The sequence below is a fragment of the Schistocerca piceifrons genome, chromosome 4 (genome assembly GCF_021461385.2).
Source record: "Schistocerca piceifrons isolate TAMUIC-IGC-003096 chromosome 4, iqSchPice1.1, whole genome shotgun sequence".
NCBI classification, from domain to species: Eukaryota; Metazoa; Arthropoda; class Insecta; order Orthoptera; family Acrididae; genus Schistocerca; species Schistocerca piceifrons.
The window spans coordinates 293,668,140-293,689,319 of NC_060141.1; the positions used below are offsets into that span (position 1 = coordinate 293,668,140).

Consider the following 21,180-nt stretch of genomic DNA (forward strand, 5'->3'; position numbering starts at 1 on the left):
TTAGTCCTAATTTGCCATATCTCACCTTCTTTTACAGGACCAAAAATCTTCCTCAGCACTTTCCTTTCTCATATACTTAGTTTCTTCTCCAAAGCCTCTGTCAGTACTCATGCCTTGCTGCTGGTTGATCACTGTTTTGTAGTGTCAGCTTTAGTTTCCTACATATGTTCTTATTTTTGAGCATGATATATAGTGCTTGATGTGATCTGTCGGCAGTTTTAATCTGATTTGTTATATCTGCCTCCACTTTGTTTTGTGATGTTATTACTGAACCAAGATAAATAAAGCTATCTACTCTTTCAAAGTTGTACCCTTCTAACTCTAGATAATCTGTGTTCCTTTTATCTATCTCTCTCAGTTACCATATACTTAGATTTTGCCTCACTGATTTCTAAACCAAGGTTCTTGGAAGCGGCTTCAAACTCTTTGAAGGCTGATGTGAGCATCTCTGTACTTCTAGCCCTTATTACTACAGCATCTGCATAGGCTAAGATTTGCAGAAGTCTATTGTAAATATTGTCTCCTGGGTTTTTGGTTCTTGATCTTGCTGCATTCTCTAATACTAGGTTGAATAGTACTGGGGATAGTGGGTCTCCCTGTCTCAGTCCTACTTCCGTTGGGAATGATCTCGACAGACAACACTGAACTTTAACCTGGCTTTTGCTGTTCTCCAGGGTCATCTTAGTTAATTTTATTAGCTTCTTAGGAAATTTGAATGTCTGCATTGTTTCCCATAGTGCTGATCTTTAAACTCTGTCATAGGCCTGTTTAAAGTCTATAAAGAGATGTTCTAATCTTACATTATATTCATAAGTCTTCTCCAGCATCATACATACTGTAAAGATATGGTCATCTGTAGACCTCCCAGCTCTAAAACCTAATACATGCAGCTGTCAGTGCACTTGCAACGCAGCCAGTGTTTCAGAGCCAGTAGCCCCTATTCGAATGGCAGACAAAGGTACAGTGGCGAACTTGGGCCAGCCCCTGACGCCTCCAACAGCTGAGGATGTTCTGAAGCCCAGTACAGCCATTACCACTCCCACATCAGCTCCCCCAAAGCCCACCAAACCGCAGAAAGCTCCCATACAACAGCAACCGCGGGTCAAATCCCGTAATAAACCATCTGACCATGCAGATGTGGTTTTCCGTGAGGCTTCCTCTGACTCTTCCCCAGAGTTGATGGAATCCGATGTATGTGTGGGGAAATCATCTCGCCCCACACCTGCCCCTCCACCTGCTGCAGTCTCCCCGCCCCGTCGGAGAGACAGGATGAAGGTGCTACCCCCATCATAGATGGCTCCCATACTTCAGTGGAACTTGCAAGGGTTCAGGATGCATGTGGAGGAACTTGTCTACTCTCTCAGGGTAGACCACTGTGTCTCTGTCTCCAGGAGACGTATTTCTATCCATCATACTCCCCTGAGATACGAGGCTACACACTCCGCAAAAAGGACGACCTGCATGGAGAGAGAGCTAGAGTAGGCGTAGGTATTTTCATCAGGATGGACTACTACTCCTCGCCTCTCTCACTTATGACGACTTTACAGGCCGTCGCTGTGTCCGTGCACGGGCGTCATCCATGGACTGTCTGTTCACTTTACTTGCCCCCACATGATGCTCTTGATGAAGCGGCCCTCACCGACCTTCTTACACAGCTCCCCCAGCCATTCATTATTTGTGGTGATTTTAATGCCCACAATGTGCTTTGGGGTTCTGCAATTACCTGCCCCAGGGGTAGAGCGATTGAGAGGCTTCTCCTGTCATCCTGTGCCTACTTGCTCAATGGAGAACAGAGTACTCATTTCTGCACAGCGACTGGGTCGTTCTCTGCCATTGATCTCTCGCTTTGCTCTCCAGCTCTTGCCGCCAGTGCTCACTGGGAAGTGGTTGCTGACTTGCACGGCAGTGATCATTTCCCAATCTGGATTCACCTGCCAGATGGCGTGGGGCCCAAAAGGAGACCACCACGATGGGTGCTCAGTGGAGCTGACTGGACACTTTATAGCCAGTTGGCCCAATTCGAACACTGTGCGAATGTTGAGGTGTGGGTGGATTATATTACCAAAACGGCCCACCACGCCGCTGCAGCATCCATTCCACAGTCCACAGGCCACCAGAAGAGGCCACCTGTGCCTTGGTGGAGTGCCGAATGCCGCTCTGCAATCAGGACCAGGCGTGCGGCTCTGCGTCGGTTCAAGTGTCGGCTGACTGCTGAGAATCTTGTAGCCTTTTGGGTGGCGAGGTCAAGATGTCGCTGCATTATTCGTGAGAGCAAGAAGAGGTCGTGGCAAACGTTCCTGAACACCATTAATCGTTCCACCAAAAGTTCCATTGTGTGGGAGACCATCAGGAGAATTTCTGGCAGAGGAGGGAGGTGCCCCATAGCTGCTGTAATGACTAACGGCACTCTCCACACGGATCCGCGAGACATTGCCCAGACAATGGCAGCGTATTTTGCCACAGTTACTGCAACAACCAGTCAGGATCCAGGTTTCCAGCGCCATAGAGCGGTTGCTGAGAGATGTAGTCTGAACTTCCAGTCCACCTCTCATGAAGTTTACAACTGCCCATTCTCTATGTGGGAGCTTGATTCTGCATTGTCTGGAGCTCATGACACATCCCCTGGTCACGACAGGATCCATTACAGTACGCTATGGCACCTCACAATGCGCAACAGAGAACTACTCCTCGCACTTTTTAATGACATTTGGGCGTCGGGTCACTTTCCTGACGCGTGGCGTGAGGCAGTTTTAATCCCTTTTTTAAAACCTGGGAAAGACCGCACGAGCCCAAGTAGCTACCGTAGTATTGCCCTCACTAGTTGCATAGGGAAGACCTTGGAGCGGATGGTCAACCGCCGCCTTGTCTGGATGTTAGAATCCCGGCAACTCCTTAGTCGCTTTCGGTGTGGGTTCAGGAGGTTTCGTTCCACCTTCGATAACCTTGCCCTCCTGGAGGCGGCTATACCACAAGCTTTCCTCCACCGTCATCACCTTCTAGGTGTATTTTTCGACATCGAGAAGGCCTACAATACCACTTGGAGGCGTCTCATCCTGGAGCAGCTTCACGAATGGGGTTTTCGTGGTTGTCTTCCTCTTTTTATTCAGTCTTTCCTCTCGCCACGATATTTTAGATAATGAATTGGTGACATCCTGTCTGATCGCTTTGAGCAGGAGAATGGTGTCCCTCAGGGTAGCGTTTTAAGTGTGACTCTCTTTGCCATCGCTATTAATAGCATTACGTCCATAGTGAAAAGTCCTGTCCAGTGTTCTTTGTTTGTGGATGATTTCTCTTTGTTCTGCTCTTCTTCAAGCCTTGCAACGACAACTCGTCAGTTGCAACTTACGATTAGGCATTTGGATGACTGGGCACGGAAGAGTGGTTTTAAGTTTTCCACCGAGAAGTCTGTATGTGTTCTTTTTAACCGTTCTCGTTCGATTTTAACCTTTCCTGAGTTGCGGTTGAGGGACACTATTCTTACTTTTAAAGACACGGTGAGATTTCTGGGGCTCATTTTTGACTCGAGGCTCACGTTGTTACCTCATCTTAAAGACCTGAAACAGCGGCCACTTCAGGCTTTAAGTATTTTAAAATGTCTTAGCCACAGTACATGAGGAGCTGACAGGACTTGTCTGCTCCAGTTTTACAGGGCGTTTGTGCGATCTCGACTCGATTATGGGTGCACAGTGTATGGGTCTGCGAGGCCTTCTTACTTAAAGATTTTGGACGTTGTCCACCATGAAGGGCTTCGGTTGGCCACTGGGGCATTCCGAACTAGCCCCATACCAAGCCTCTGTGCAGAGGCAGGTGAACCGCCAGTTCATATGCGGCGACGGCTACTTACGGTACGCCAGGCGTATAAAACTTTGTCCACACCATACACACCTGCATACCATACCGTTGCTCAGCCTCCTCTGGCACGGTTATTTCATAACCGGCAACGTGCGACGCAGCCCTATGGGATTCGCACACATGATTGTCTCGGTGCGATGTCTATGGCTGGTCTTCGTGTTTTACGTCGCGGTTGGAGCAGATCTCCACCTTGGCTCCTCCGGAGACCCAAACTTATTTTAGATTTGACTAATTTTATGGAAGATAGCACACCAGATTTTACGTTCCAATCTCTGTTTTTAACATTTTAGATGTGCATCACGGTTTCAATGTCGTTTATACTGATGGCTCCAAACAGGAGACTTTCCTTGGCTGTTCTGTGGTGTTCCCTGATCATGTTACCCGGATTCGCCTCCCTGCTGAATATACCGTTTTCGCAGTGGAGCTCCACGCAATCCTGAAGGCACTGGAGCAGATGCATCGTGTTCGGGGCGATCGATTTCTTCTCTGCTCCAATTCTCTTAGTGCCTTACAATCACTGCAGAACCTATACCCGACTGAGGAGATGGTCCAGCTGATACATGACCAACTGTACTTGCTCCAACAGCGGGGTAAAGAGGTATCCTTCTGCTGGGTGCCTGGTCATGTCGGCATATGGGGCAATGAACAGGCTGATCGGGCTGCCAAGGAGGCCTGCAGAGAGCAGGATGTGGTCCAGTGTCCTATCCCCTTGCAGTCAGTCATCGCTGCACTCCACAGGAAGTGCATGGAGTTGTGGGAGGATGAATGGCTGGCGGTGACGGCCAATAAACTGCGGTCGGTCAAGTCAACCACTCGGCCGTGGCGTTCCTCCTGCCGGTTGCTCAGGCGGGAAGAGGTGGCCCTCACACGTCTTCGGATCGGCCACTGTCCTCTAACGCTTAGCTATTTATTACGGCGGGAAGATCCTCCATTTTGTGATGCTTGTGGTGTGCACATCTCTGTCCGGCACATTTTAACAGACTGCATTTTATACCGTGATGCAAGGGCAGAAGCACAAGTTGTTGGGGATCTGCCTCGTGTTTTAGCTAACGATGAGACGTGTGTGTCTAGGGTTTTTAAATTTTGTGATGTGTCTGGACTCTGGCCTAAACTTTTAGGCTGGAGGTTTTAGTGTGTTGCAGAGTGGCTGACTCCTCCCTTTTTTCCTTGCGGTCAGCCAGCCACTTCCATCTGCTACATTGTTTTAGCTCCCTCTACCATTTTCTTCCTGTGTTGTCCATGTTTTACTGCTGACGCCCTGCTTCATCCCACGCTTCGGTGTGGGTGAGCACATATTTTTCAATGATTGTTCCGCGTGTTTTATGTTCCGTTTTATGTCAATGTTCTGAGTTTTTTTTTCTTGACACCCGTCTCCCTATGATACTGAACGGGCGCTGAAGACCTTGCTGTCGTGCGCCCACAAACCCCTCTACTACTACTACTACTACTACTACTACTACTACTACTCCCAGCTCTAAAACCTGCCTGGTACTTGCCTAGAATCCATTCTGCTCTTCTACTTACTCTCCTTGTTATTGCTGTAGAAAGGATTTTGTAGACGATACTAAGCAGAGATATTCCTCAATAGTTCTTACATTGCTTGTGTGATCCTTTCGTATGTATAGGCAGATGGTTGCTAATGTCCAGTCCTCTGTTATTTTCTCTGTTTCCCAGGCCATTGTATTTATTTTATGTATCCTCCATACTAATATTTCGCCTCTGTGTTTTATCATTTCTGCCATTACCAGGTCGTGTCCAGGAGCTTTCTTATTACCAAGTTACTTTATAATGACTCTTTTCTCTTCTATTGATGGTGGTTCTATGTCCACTGCATCATCATCTCCAGCCACCTCCTGTTCTTCTACAGTTTCTTCTCTAGGCCCTCCATTTTGTTCTTCACTTACGATGTGTCTGTCTGACAGTAACACTTCAAAATGTTGTGCCCATGTTTCTATTATTTTTTCCTTTCCAACTATCGAACTGCCTGTCTCATATTTCAGCATGTTCATCCTTGGCTAATATCCTCTCTTTATTTGCCCCACCCCATAAAAGAATTTCCTCCCCTGCTTTTTTTCAAAGTTCTTCTATATTTCATCCATCCTTTCCCTTTCCTCTACTCTCTTCTTAATTCATGCTAAATTATTAGCTACCCTTCTCTTCTCTTTAAACATAGCCACTTTATGTCATGTAGGTCTCTGTAACAAACTTTATAGAGCTTGATTTGTATTATTTAGCGCCTTTGACATCGCTTCATCAAACCATTCATGGGTTTTTTCTGTTTCTCCAGGTACCTCTTGAGCTGTTGTATTTAAAGCTATCTTAGTTTCCTCCCATAGTACGTTGATATCCTTTCCCTCCATCCTGCTGATCTTTTGCAACTTCTTTTGCACTTTGTTCCTACACTCTTCCTTTTTCTTCTGATCTTTGAGCGTCTCCGCATTGTAGACCTTTCTTTTCTCCGGCCCAGCCCTTCTGGCTTTAACTGCAATCCTTTCTAAGGTTTTGATTCTTGCCAATATACGGTCTGAGTCAATATCCGCTCCTTGGCGGCTAATCACATCCAGAATATCTGAGGCATGCCATCCATCTATCAGTACATGATCTATTTGATTTCTCGACAACCCATCAGGTGATATCTAAGTCTCCTTATGAATGTCTTTGTGTGTGAAACACGTGCTTTTAATTACTAGTCCGTTGCTAAAAGCAAATTCGATGTTTCCAACCATTGTTATGTGATTCCAGGTGTTTGCTATGAAGACCTGCCACTGGTTGGTTCTCTTTCTCTTTACCCACTTTAGCATTACAATCCCCCAGTATAATTTTGACATCGTACTTTGGCAGCTTATCATATACTTGCTCCAATTTCTCATAAAGTTCTTCTTTCTCTTCTTCAGCTGCATCTTCCATTGGAGAATGCACACTAATTAGCGACAATTTGGAGAATTTTTCCTTCAGCCTCAATCGACATAATCAGGGGTTTATTGTTTCATATCCATCATGGCATGACTGACGGCGGGTTTCTTTACCATAAAGCCTGTTCCCAATATATTTTCATCTTCCCTGCTATTGATCAAGGTATAGTGCTGGAGATCAACCACCTCTGTTTGTTTCCATCTTATCTCTTGCAATGCTGCAACATAAATTTGGTACCTCCTCGAGCTTCCTACTGGCTGCTCCTGAAGGATACTTCTTACATTCCATGTCCTGATATACCAAAATTGTTGCCATTTGACATGCCTTGGTTGTCATAAGTTTGAGACTAGTTCAGTTCTCTCTGTGAATTGGTTGCTGAACAACGAGTTGTTTTCCGATATGGGGTTGTTAGCCCCATGATCAACCCACAACCTGGAGGACCTGGATTTGTATCGGGTTTACTTGCTTAGGGAGACTGGCTTCACCATGCCTCTAGAGCCCTCCCTGCCATATGTTGTAGGGAATTGAAAAAGACAAGCAAAAAGGATAGTCTTAGGATAGGATAGGATAGGACAGGAAACAGGCTTGATAGGTCACTGTGGGACACACTTTGTCTGGCTCCTCCCTTTTGGCCTGTCCTGCATGGGTGACCCTGCTGGTAGCTTCGCTACCACTGGCATAGTCCTCTGGATGCAGAGCACACAAACCTCCTCGCCCACACGGACAGTGCTACGTTAAGGCGGTGTCCCCTGAGGAAACTAATATGTTTGCTGATGCTATTAATCCTCCTTTAGTCACATGGACTAAAAGTGTAGCCTGCACGAACAATAATGAATGCCATCCCACTCTACACAGAGACAGACATGTTTCAGACCTAGTAGCTTCCTTTTGGGGGATGAGGTTTAAGCCAGTGTAGGTCTGACCTTCAGTAAGTTAACTTGTGGCCTCTGAAAATAAAATCACTACAACTGTAGTCTGCACATCTAACCTTGTCCCTGCTTGGGGTGTGCCTGATGGAGGATTAATAATCTCCATACTTTGTGAGGAAGGGAGTGGAAATCGTACATTTCAGTGTGAATGGTTTTTGTTCTAGGTTGGTTGTCCAAACTGTGGCTTCTCGTATTGTGCAAAGTGCCTCAAATATAAGGTCATTGTACCTAAGCTTGGCACATCACATCATCTTGTTTGCCAGGACTGTTACAAGAAGCTTGAAAATCAACACATTGGCTCATCTGAACCAGTGTTGCCACCCTCACAAGCAGTTATAAAGTAAGTTATGAGTTTTATTATGATTTTTGGCTGGTACATTTTTTTCACACTTTTTATTACTGTACATTTCTTAAATGTTTACAGCTTGCATTTTGTCTGGCTGTACACTTACCTTTGGAAGAGTGGTGCCAACAAAAATGATAAACATGACTCATCTGGTGGTAGTACAATATGATATGCCTCAGAATGGCAAGTATTTGATGGGATTACTATGGGCTATCAAAATATAATTCTTAATTAGATACTGGAAAATTCTAGGTGAAGTGTAAACAGTGGGAGTTGTAAAGATGACCACTCACTTTATAGTTTACATGCTGGCCAATATATAGGCACATAAATTAGAGTGAATTTATATCTAAACTTCACATTAGTGAACATACGACTGATTGTGAGGAAATTCTACAATCTTACGTGCCTGATGACTCCTTTGTGTAATCTCCAGATTAACTTTCCTGCAGCTGAATACCTACCCACAGAAATACCACAAGGCTCCATAGGAAACAGAATTTAATCTGGAGGGGGGAAATCTAATGATGTGCTAAATAAAGCAGCAGAAATGTCTCGAAAAAGTCGTCTCATTGTGATCCAGGAGTTTGGATTGAGATATAAGGAGCTATTGACAACATATGGTGGCCCTCCCTTTGTTTGAAATTCAGGGATTGCAGTGTTTGTGTGGCAGTTATCACATTGCAGAATATTGTTAATATGATACTTATTATTTTGTATGTTCTAGACTCTAACTTTTTGAAAGGCACATCCTGGACTTATTTTCCGTCTGTATTTGTATTGTTGTTGAGAGACTATACTGCAGTTTTAACTATTTTGGAATAACATGAGAAGTCAATTTGTACAATAAACCATGTACTGACAACACACACACACACACACACACACACACACACACACACACACACACACACACACACACCATCAAATCAAGCTCTTTGGTGGGTTCATGTGTGGCTGTCATGGGACTTTAGCTTAGCAGCATCTTTTCTATTCTCATCCCCCCCCCCCCCCCCATCCCCTCCCCTTGGGGAACATATCTGAGGTGTGTTTCAGAATGTGTTCCACATTTTCAGTGGCTGACATCAAAACAGACTGTTGTTGGTTCCTTTTTTCTTTCTTTATTCACCTTCTTCTATCCTTCCTCCACTTCGGCATTTGAGTCTTCATTTTCTTCTTTCTTCCTGTGTGTTCCTGAAGGCCCAACCACGAGTCTGATATGTAATAAGTGACTGGGTAAAGCATAATTCCCAGCCCCAAGTCAACAGGTGAGCTTTGCATGTGCTCCCTGGTGCAGGCTAGGCCCAGGGAGGGGTGATTGCTTAAGTTGCTACCTTCCCAAATTGCCAATTGGTCCCTGTGTCAGGTGTTTGGGAGGTGTGACCTGAAGTGTGAACCATCATCTAAGGCACATAAGCCCCCCTCTGAGAGGGGGCCCCAGTTGGAAAGAGCACGCCGTCGGAGATGCTGACAATCATGGGGAATTTTCTTGCAATGAGCCAGTCATCATCTTCGCAGTCAATGTTTACCAAACGCCAACATAATGGAGCTCCTGACTGAAAGACCCTCCCAGCAGCACAATGGTTTCTTGTGATCACAATTACCGAAGATGGTCAGTCGTTTGCAACGGAAAATCCATTTCTTATTCAGAAAGGTGTTGATGCATTTAGTGGCCTTGTGAAATCATGCTCTCGTTTATGCAGTGGGGCTTTGCTGTTGGAGACTACTTCTGATTCCCAAGCACAACTGCTTGCACTTTGCTTCTCCACAGCTATTCTGTTCTTGTTGAGGCCCATAGGACTCTGAATTCTTCCTGTGGTGTTATTTACACAAGGCCATTTATGATCTGACTGAGGCAGAATCCTAATATACTTCTCTGATCAGGGTGTCATTTCATTACATTGTATCATGAAAAAGGTAGATGCATCCTTAGTGCCCCAAACTGCCGCCTGCTTCACATCTCCTGTGCAGCAAGCTACGTAAATTTAAGTATTAACTGTGGTTTTCTTACATGTCACTCCTTTTTCCGCGTGTTTTTGCTTTTAGGAAGCTTTAATTTTCGAGTACTAGTGATAGTGTTCCATAGATTTTGTGTTTGTTTTGAATACAGTCCAGAGACAGTGCTTATTTTCATTGTTTCCAACAAGAAGTGTCTAGTAACCACAGTTTAATCAGCCATCAGCCTCCTTTAGTGAATTAGCAGTCTAGTTAAAAGTTGATTACTTAACTCTCTGCAGTAAATTATTGATTTCTTAGGATGGATAGGATGTGTGACTGCTGTGTACGGACGCAGGAGGAGCTGGCCACTGTTCGTGATCTACCGAATGTGCTGATGGCCACGGTCAGCTGTTTTCAGGCTGCTGCCTCTGAGTGTAGCGGCAGTGGGGAGTCTGGTACATCACATACTACACCCCAGGTGTTACATGATTCACCCATGGTCCCTGCTGTCGAGACATCTTCGCAGGTACAGGGCGTGGTTGGGCCACCCTCTCCCCAATGGGAGTGATGGGTTCAACGGTATTCACGTCGTATGAGGTGGAGGGTCAATTTGGAGGCTGGCTGTGTGGCATCACCTGCTCTGCCTGTGAGTGGACATGTGGTCGCTCCTTCAGCAAGGTCCGAGCAGGCACACGGGGGAGGGGTTTATTAGTGATTGGGAGCACCAGTGTTAGGCAGGTGATTTCCCTCAGGGAAATAGCGGAAAGGTCAGGGAAGAAAGCCAGTGTTCACTCTGTCTGCTTGCCAGGGGGTCTCATCTGAGATGTGGAGTGATAGAGAGCACTGGGTGCACCCGAATGCAAATTGTTGCTCATATCGGCATCAATGACTCCTGCCGTCTGGGTTCAGAGGTCATCCTCAGTTCATACAGGCAGCTGGCGGAGTTGGTAAAGGTGGAAAGCCTCGCTCGTGGGGTGGAATCTGAGCTAATTATTTGTAGTGTTGTTCCCAGAACCGATCACAGTCCTCTGGTTTGGAGCCGAGTGGAAGGCTTAAACCAGAGGCTCAGACGATTCTACGGAGATCAGGGGTGCAAATTTCTCTACCTCCGCTATCAGGTGGAGAAATGTAGGGTCCCCCTGAATAGGTCAGGCGTGCACTACACACAGGAAGTGGCTACGGGGGTAGCGGAGTACATGTGGAGTGCACATGTGGGTTTTTTAGGTTAGAGAATTCCCTCCCTAGGCCCGACAAGATGCCTCCTGAGACGCAACAAGGTAGCAGCAGGCAAAATGCAACAGGGAATGACAATATTAATGTGGTAATAGTAAACTGTGGGAGTGTCTATAGAAATGTTCCAGAACTGCTCTCATTAATAAATAGTCTCAATGCCCACATAGTACTAGAGACGGAAAGTTGGCTGAAACCAGATGTAAACAATAATAAAATTCTGAACTCAGATTGGAATGTATACCACAGAGACAGCCTGGACAGTGAAGGGACAGATGTGTTTATAGCGATAAAATGTGCAATAGTATCGAAGGAAATTGATTGAGATTCGAAGTGTGAAATAATTTGGGTGAAGGTCACAGTTAAAGCAGGCTCAAACATGGTGATTGGATATCACTATAGGCTCCCTGTCTCAGCAGCTGTTGTGGGAGAACACTTGAAGGAAAGTTCGGGAAATATTTTGAGTAGATTCCCCGACCATTTTGGGTGGAGATTTTAATTTACCAGATATAGATTGGGAGACTCAAACGTTTATAACGGGTGGCAGGGACAAAGAATCCAGTGAAATTTTTTTAAGTGCATTATCTGAAAACTACCTTGAGCAGAACTGACTCGTGGTGATAACAATTTAGACCTTCTGGTGACAAACAGACCGGAACTATTTGAAACAGTTAACGCAGAACAGAGAATCGGCGATCATAAAGCAGTTACAGCATCAGTGATTTCAGCCATAAATAGAAATATTAAAAAAGGTAGGAAGATTTTTCTGTTTAGCAAAAGTGACAAAAAGCAGATTTCAGAGTACTTGGCAGCTCAACACAAAAGTTTTATCTCAAGTACAGATAGTGTTGAGGATCAGCGGACAAAGTTCAGAACCATCATACAATATGCATGAGGGATAGAAAAACAATCAGAATCACTCAAAAGAGGAGAGGCTGCTGGACCTGATCGGATACCAGTTCGATTTTACCCTGAGTACGTGAAGGAACTTGCCCCCTTTTTGCAGCATGTACTGTAGGTCTCTAGAAGAGTGTAGTGCTCCAAAAAAATTGGAGAAGGCACAGGTCATCCCAGTTTTCAAGAAGGGATGTCGAACAGATGTGCAGAACTGATCTCTAACGTCGATCAGTTGTAGAATTTTGGAATACGTATTATGTTCGAGTATAATGACTTTTCTGGAGACTGGAAATCTGCTCTATAGGAATCAGCATGGGTTTCGAAAAAGACGATTGTGTGAAACCCAGCTTGCGCTATTTGTCCACGAGACTCGGAGGGCCATAGACATGGGTTCCCAGGTAGATTCTGTGTTTCTTGACTTCCGCAAGGCGTTTGATACAGTTCCCCACAGTCATTTAATGAACAAAGTAGGAGCGTATGGACTATTAGACCAATTGTGTGATTGCATTGAAGAGTTCCTAGATAACAGAACGCAGCATGTCATTCCCAATAGAGAGAAGTCTTCCGAAGTAAGAGTGATTTCAGGTGTGCCGCAGGGGAGTGTCGTAGGACCGTTGCTATTCACAATATATATAAATTACCTTGTGGATGACATCGGAAGTTCATTGAGGCTTTTTGCAGATGATGCTGTAGTGTATCGAGAGGTTGTAGCAATGAACAATTGTACTGAAATGCAGGAGGATCTGCAACGAATTGGCGCATGGTGCAGGGAATGGCAACTGAATCTCAATGTAGACAATGAAATGTGCTACGAATACATAGAAAGAAAGATCGTTTATCATTTAGCTGCAATATAGCAGGTCAGCAACTGGAAGCAGTTAATTCCATAAATTATCTGGGAGTAGGCATTAGGAGTATTTTAAAATGGAATGACCATATAAAATTAATTGTTGGTAAAGCAGATGCCAGACTGAGATTCATTGAAAGAATCCTAAGGAAATGCTGTCCTAAAACAAAGGAAGTAGGTTACAGTATGCTTGTTCGCCCACTGCTTGAATACTGCCTACCAGTGTGGGATCCGTACCAGATAGAGTTGATAGAAGAGATAGAGAAGATCCAACGGAGAGCAGCTCGTTTCATTGCAGGATCATTTAGTAATTGCGAAAGCGTTAGAGAGATGATAGATAAACTCCAGTGGAAGACTCTGCAGGAGAGACGCTCAGTAGCTCGGTACGGGCTTTTGTTGAAGTTTCGAGAACATACCTTCACCGAGGAGTCAAGCAGTATATTGCTCCCTCCTATGTATATCTCGCGAAGAGACCATGAGGATAAAATCAAAGAGATTAGAGCCCACACAGAGGCATACCGACAATCTTTCTTTCCACGAACAATACGAGACTGGAATAGAAGGGAGAACCTATAGAGAACCGATAGAGATACTCAAGGTACCCCCCCGCCACAAACCGTCAAGTGGCTTGTGGAGTATGGATGTAAATGTAGACGTTTCGATAGAGTGGTGCTTCCGTCCAAGATCAAAACAGGCTATGAAGTTATCACAGTCATCATTTCAACCACAATCAAATGTCCTGTCGACACCCGGCCAAATGTGTAACCTGTGGTGGGGATTCTCAGAAGGTCGATTTCCGCCTCCTTCTCCCCACTGTGTCAACTGCAATGGTGACCATGCTGCCTGCTCTCGGGATTATCCTCTGTATCTCGATGAGTGGGCTGTCCAGGAGATCCGGGTAAAGGAAAAAGTGCCTTACTCAATCACTCGCAAGTTATTGGCTAGTTGCAAAATCTACAGTCTGCCACTTACAGTATGGTTCTTGCTACATCATGCTCCATGAATCACATGGCCACGCAGACATGTGAACTCAAATTCAGCACTGCAGTTGTGAAATCTCCAGTGTCATGGTAGCATCACCTTCTTCTCGTCCAGTTATGCAACAAGCCACCAGTCTTTCAACTCATGGGGTGAAGTCACCTGCTACACGACCGGCAGGCTGGAAAGGACAGAAGGAATACTCCTGCAAAGACTTCCTACATCCCTTCGGCCAGAAAATATCTGAGTCTTCCTCTGTCAACCAGAAAGGCTCTAACAAATCAAACAAAGGCAAATGTTCTCCTCCTTCACCGACTCGAAGATCCTCTTTGACGGTGTCACTACGTGATATCCTCATGCAGCTGGCCTCTATGTTGCTGCAGCTGACCTCTGTGTTGCCAGTGCACACTGACAACCGTTTTTCTGCCCTTGACTCCGCAGATCGACAGGGGGAATGCCGACGCCTGTGTAGACTACATGAAGCGGGATCCTCCAGCCTCTGCACCCTGCAGCCGCCAATGTGACAATCCTTCATTTTTTCCCACCTCCCTTTCCTTGTTATGACTCTCCTTTAATGGAACATTCATGGCCATTGATTTACAGCTGCTCTTATAATGCCAGTGTGTGCTTCTTCTCTGCCTCTAGGAAACAAAATTGCATCCTCACGACTGCTTTGAGCTCTCACATTTCTTCCTGGTCCATTTGACCTTCTCGCTGAGGACTACATTCCTTCTTATGGTGGAGTCACGCTGCTCATATGGGATGCTGTTCATAGTCCTCCTTCACTACCTGCCTTCAAGCTGTTGCAGTTTGCCTTCTCCTTCCTCACTTGATCTTTTCCCATCCGTCATTTGATGTCACCAGGGCAGACTTCCTTCAGTTTATTGGGCAGCTACCTCAACCCTTTCTGCTGCTTGGTGACTTTAATGCACACCGTCCCCTTTCGGGTTCTCCCAGAACCTGTCTGAGAGGTGCCCTCTTGGTTGACCTTCTCAATCAACTTAACCTCCGCTGCCTTAATGAAGGAGCACCCACATTCCTTTCAGACTCCACACACTCACCTGTTCCCATTTGGACCTGTTCTTCTGCACTGCCCAGCTTGCCTTTCATCATGAGTGGTCTGTTCTCTCTGACACATACTCAAGCAACCATTTCCCAAGTGCTCTCCGTTTGCTGACTCCTACCCAACCCCCATGCACACCTAAATGGCAGCTTACTAAGGCTGACTGGAGGCTTTACTCCTCCCTGGTGACCTTCAACGAACAATACTTCCCCAGTTGTGATGACCAGGTAGGATATCTTACAAACGTTATCCTTACGACCACAGAACATTCCATTTCTCGCACTTCCTCTTTACTATGCCACGTCCCGGGCCCTTGGTGGACTGAGGCATGCTGCGGTGCAATTTGTGAATGGAGACGTGCTGTCCACATTTCTAACCATCATGCTACAATGGCAAACTGCATACATTATAAACAGTTGAGTGTATAGTGTTGTCGGGTTCTTTGGGATAGCAAAAAAGCTAGCTGGATTTCATTCACTAGTTCTTTCAACAGCTCAACTCCCTCTTCTGATGTGTGGGCCAACCTCCAACGGCTCTCTGGGACCAAGATCCATTCCTCAATTTCCGGCTTGACAGTAGCAGACGTCATAGTGGACCCTATTGCAATCTCCAACACCTTGGGTTACCATTTTGCAGAGTTTTTGAGCTCCTCCCACTACCACCCTGCCTTCCTCCATCGGAAATGAGCAGAGGAGACTTGGGTGATACCCTTCTCTTCTCAGAATCATGAGTGCTACAATGCCACCATCACTATGAGGGAGCTATATCATGCTCTCACTTCAGCCCAATCCTCCACCCCAGGGCCAGACAATGTTCACATTCATATGTTGCAGCACCTTTCTCTGGTGGGCAAGTACTTTCTGCTTCATATTTACAACCGCATCTGGACAGAGGTCACGTTTCCCAGATGCTGGTGTGAAGCCACTGTCATACCCATACCTAAGTTCGATAAGGACAGACACCTTCCTTCCAACTACCGCCCTATTTCTCTCACTTCAGCAGATAGGCATGCTGCTTATCTGCTTTGTGTGGCCACCCATCCTATGCCGCCTCCTTTGTTGATGACTGCTTTGATCATCTTTGATCATCAGTATGGGCTGTGTCCCTCTTCTCTGTTACCTTCTGGAGTTCACTTTCAGCTCTTGCTCCGGCATCTTAACTTCATGCTACCTGCCACTTTACCGATGGTTGTGAACTCTCCACCATCTAGGCTTCATGAGGTGGCCCGTGTTCATTTTGGCCTTCATTCGCTTCCTGAGGACTCTACTCCAGCCTCGCTCTATCGTCTTAATTTCACAAGCTTCAAACGCAACTTCGCGTTAGTACCTTTGTGTACATTGATGGCTCTCGGACTGACTGTGGTGTCAGGTGTGCCTTCATCATTGGCACCAACGTTATCTGGTATCGGCTTATGGAACACTGCTTATTACTTACAGCAGAGCTCTTCGCCCGGTATCAGGCTACACAGTACATCTGGCAACACAGGCTTTTCAATTGCGTTGTCTGCTCTGACTCTCTCAGTGCCATTCAAAAGTTGTGTGTGCTGTACACCATCCATCCCTTAGAGCTACGGGTCCGGGAAAGCTTTCACTTAATCAGTCTTGATGGAGCCACTGTGATGTTTATGTGGGCCTCACAGGAAGCGAGGCCACTCATGCTGCCGCCAGGGCTGTAGTCCTCGTACCTCAGCCTGCTAGTTCTTACGTTCCCTCCAATGATCTCTGTGTTACCGTCTGTCAACAGGTTGTGTCACTTTGGCATTACCGCTGGTCCTCCCTTCATGGGAACAAGCTGTGGCTTATTAATCCTCTCAAAGTGTGCTTGGACGACCTCCTCTCGACCCTCTCACCATGAGATCATTGTAGCTAGGTTGTGTATTGGACACTGTCTTTTTAACCATCACCATGTGTTAAGTGGAGCTTCCATTCCACTTTGTGCTCATTGCACTCAATGTTTGATGGTCTGCCATTTCCTGATGGAATGCCCTTTTTTCAACCACTTGTGTTCTTGTTTGTGTTTGCTGTCTGAGTTATCGGCCATTTTAGTGAACTAGGCGCGTGCTACTCTATCCTGTGCAAGCTTCTTCATCTCCCAGTACTTACTGCACCTACATCCTTATGAATCTGCTTAGTGTATTCATCTCTTGGTCTCCCTCCACACTGCTCTCCAATGCTAAATTTGTGATCCCTTGATGTTTCAGAACATGTCCTACCAACCGGTCCCTTCTTCTTGTCAAGTTCTCATTAGTTATGTGATCTACCCATCTAATCTTCAGAATCCTTCTGTAGCTTCCATTCTCTTCTTGTCCGAACTATTTATCGTCCATATATGGCTACATTCCATACAAATACTTTCAGAAATGACTTCCTGACACTTAAATCTATGCTTGATGTTAACAAATTTCTCTTCTTCAGAAATGCTTTCCTTGCCATTGCCAGTCTACATTTTATATCCTCTCTACTTCAACCATCATCAGTTATATTGCTCCCCAAATAGCAAAACTCCTTTACTACTTTAAGTGTCACATTTCCTAATCAAATTCCCTCAGCATCACCCGACTTAATTCGACTACATTACATTATCCTCGTTTTGCTTTTGTTGATGTTCATCTTATACCCTCCTTTCAAGACACTGTCCATTCCATTCAACTGCTCTTCCAAATCCTTTGCTGTCTCTGTTAGAATTACAATGTCATCGGCGAACCTCAAGTTTTTATTTCTTCTCCATGAATTTTAATACCTACTCTGAAATTTTCTTTTGTTTCCTTTACTGCTTGCTAAATATACAGATTTAATAACATCGGGGAGAGGCTACAACCCAGTCTCACTCCCTTTCCAACCACTGCTTTCTTTTCATACCCCTCGACTCTTATAACTGCCCTCTGGTTTCTGTACAAATTGTAAATAGCCTTTCGCTCCCTGTATTTTACCCCTTCCACCTTTAGAATTTGAAAGTGAGTATTCCAGTCAACGTTGTCAACATTGTCAAAAACTTTCTCTAAGTCTACAAATGCTAGAAATGTAGGTTTGCCTTTCCTTAATCTATTTTCTAAGATAAGTTGTAGGGTCAATATTGCCTCACGTGTTCCAACATTTCTACGGAATCCAAACTGATCTTCCCCGAGGTCAGCTTCTACCAGTTTTTCCATTCGTCTGTAAAGAATTTGCGTTAGTATTTTGCACCTGTGACCTATTAAACTGATAGTTTGGTAATTTTCACATCTGCCAACACCTGCTTTCTTTGGGATTGGAATTATTATATTTTTCTTGAAGTCTGAGGGAATTTCGCCTGTATCATACATCTTGCTCACCAGATGGTAGAGTTTTGTCAGGACTGGTTCTCCCAAGGCTGTCAGTAGTTCTAATGGAGTGTTGTCTACTCCCGGGGCCTTGTTTCGACTCACATCTCTCAGTGCTCTGTCAAACTCTTCACGCAGTATCATATCTCCCATTTCATCTTCATCTACATCCTATTCCATTTCCATAATATTGTCCTCAAGTACATCACCGTTGTATAGACCCCCTATATACTCCTTCCACCTTTCTGCTTTCCCTTCTTTGCTTAGAAGTGGGTTTACATCTGAGCTCATGATATTCATACAAGTTGTTCTCTTTTCTCCAAAGGTCTCTTTAATTTTCCTGTAGGCAGTATCTATCTTACCCCTAGTGAGATAAGCCTCTACATCCTTACATTTGTCCTCTAGCCATCCCTGCTTAGCAATTTTGGACTTCTTGTCGATCTCATTTTTGAGACGCTTGTATTCCTTTTTGCCTACTTCATTTATTGCATTTTTATATTTTCTCCTTTCATCACTTAAATTCAATATTTCTTCTGTTACCCAAGGATTTCTAGTAGCCCTCGTCTTTTTACCTACTTGATCCTCTGCTGCCTTCACTACTTCATCCCTCAAAGCTACCCATTCTTCTTCTACTGTATTTCTTTACCCCATTCATGTCAATTGTTCCCTTATGCTCTCCCTGAAACTCTGTACAACCTCTGGTTTAGTCAGTTTATCCAGGTCCCGCCTCCTTAAATTCCCACCTTTTTGCAGTTTCTTCAGTTTTAATCTACAGTTCACAACCAGTAGATTGTGGTCAGAGTCCACATCTGCCCCTGGAAATGTCTTACAATTTAAAACCTGCTTCCTAAATCTCTGTCTTACCATTATATAATCTATCTGATAACTTCCAGCATCTCCAGTATTCTTCCATGTATACAACCTTCTTTTATGATTCTTGAACCAAGTGTTGGCCATGATTAAGTTATGCTCTGTGCAAAATTCTGCCAGACGGCTTCCTCTTTCATTTCTCACCCACAATCCATATTCACCTACTACGTTTCCTTCTCTTCCTTTTACTACTCTCGAATTCCAGTCACTCATGACTATTAAATTTTCGTCTCTCTTCACTACCTGAATAATTTCTTTTATCTCATCATACATTTCATCAATTTCATCATCATCTGCAGAGCTAGTTGGCATATAAACTTGTACTACTGTAGTAGGCATGGGCTTCATATCTATCTTGGCCACAATAATGCATTCACTATGCTGTTTGTAGTAGCTTACCTGCACTCCTATTTTTTTTTATTCATTATTAAACCTACTCCTGCATTACCCCTATTTGATTTTGTATTTATAACCCTGTATTCACCTGACCAAAAGTCTTGTTCCTCCTGCCACCGAACTTCACTAATCCTCACTATATCTAACTTGAACCTATCCATTTCCCTTTTTAAATTTTCTAATCTACCTGCCCAGTTTAGGGATCTGACATTCCACGCTCCGATCCGTAGAACGCCAGTTTTCTTTCTCCTGATAACGACGTCCTCTTGAGTAGTCCCTGCCCGGAGATCTGAATGGGGGACTCTTTTACCTTTGGAATATTTTACCCAAGAGGACGCCATCATCATTTAATCATACAGTAAAGCTGCATGCCCTCGGGAAAAATTACGGCTGTAGTTTCCCTTTGCTTTCAGCCGTTCACAGTACGAGCATCAGTCAATCATCGAGACTGTTGCCCCTGCAACTACTGAAAAGGCTGCTGCCCCTCTTCAGGAACCACACGTTTGTCTGGCCTCTCAACAGATACTCGTCCATTGTGGTTGCACCTACGGTAAGGCCATCTGTATTGCTGAGGCACGCAGGCCTCCCCACCAACGGCAAGGTCCATGGTTCAAGGGGGGGGTCTCCCTCTCTAATACATTGTCTCTTACTAATATCATTGGTTGGGGGCACCCTAATAATGGAAGCATCTAACAGCTTTGAAGCATTTATCAGAGATCTTCAGCTCCTGTGGTGATCTTCTAGCTTCAGAATTGGTCATAACCTTATATTTTGTCTTTGTTTCATTTACACGAAGTCCAATTCTTGTTCCTTCTGCTTGCATTTGTCCATATATTTCTTTAAGTGATTGTACATCCCTTGTCATGATAGCAATATTATCTGCATATGCACATATCTGGCCGGACTTCATCATTACTGTTCCTCTTTTATCTACTTTTTGTATGATACTATGCAGTGCTAAATTAAACAGGACTGCAGAGAGGCCATCATCCTGTTTCACTCTATCCTTAAACTCAAACTGCTTGGTAATTCTATTAGTGACTTTTGCTTTTGTATTGTTCATTGTTAGTTCGATTAACCTTCTCAGTGTATCAAAGATGCCCAATTCTTTCAGCCCTTTATAGAATGCTAGTCTATTAATACTATCAAAAGGTTGTTTAAAATCAATGAACAGGAAGTGGAGATCTATATCATATTCATAAAATTTTTCAATTATTTGTCTAATAACAAAAAACTGGTCAGATGTACCTCTGTTTGGTCGGAATCCACATTGGTATTCTCAGAGTATCTTTTGGCGCACCTCTTTATTCTTTCATTCAGCACTCCAGAGAAAATCTTATATACTGTATTCAGTAGGGTTATGCCTCTGGTTTTCACAATTGAACTTTTCTACATTCTTATATATTGGGCATGTTTTTCTAGTATTCCACTCCTCTGGCATGTTTTCATTTACCCATATGTTCTTTAAGGTTTAAATATTTCGCGTCTTAGAGTTTGCCCCACTGATTTTATTAGCTCTGACATGATCCCATCTTCACCATGTGCATGGTTATTTTTTAGTTTATTTACCACTGTTTCCACTTCCAGCATTGTTGGGTTTTGTGCCTCATCCCTTTCAATTTC

The 21,180-nt window shown here is 44.5% G+C and overlaps 1 protein-coding gene across 2 annotated transcripts in view; it reads left to right on the forward strand.

The window, feature by feature from the left end:
* LOC124796254 (abscission/NoCut checkpoint regulator) overlaps nt 1-21,180 on the forward strand; it is a 149,757-nt gene that overhangs the window by 48,926 nt on the left and 79,651 nt on the right. For both annotated transcript variants that reach the window (XM_047260357.1, XM_047260356.1), the window contains one exon: nt 7,859-8,034. In XM_047260357.1, coding sequence (XP_047116313.1) covers nt 7,859-8,034 — 176 coding nt within the window. The remainder of the gene's footprint in view (nt 1-7,858; nt 8,035-21,180) is intronic.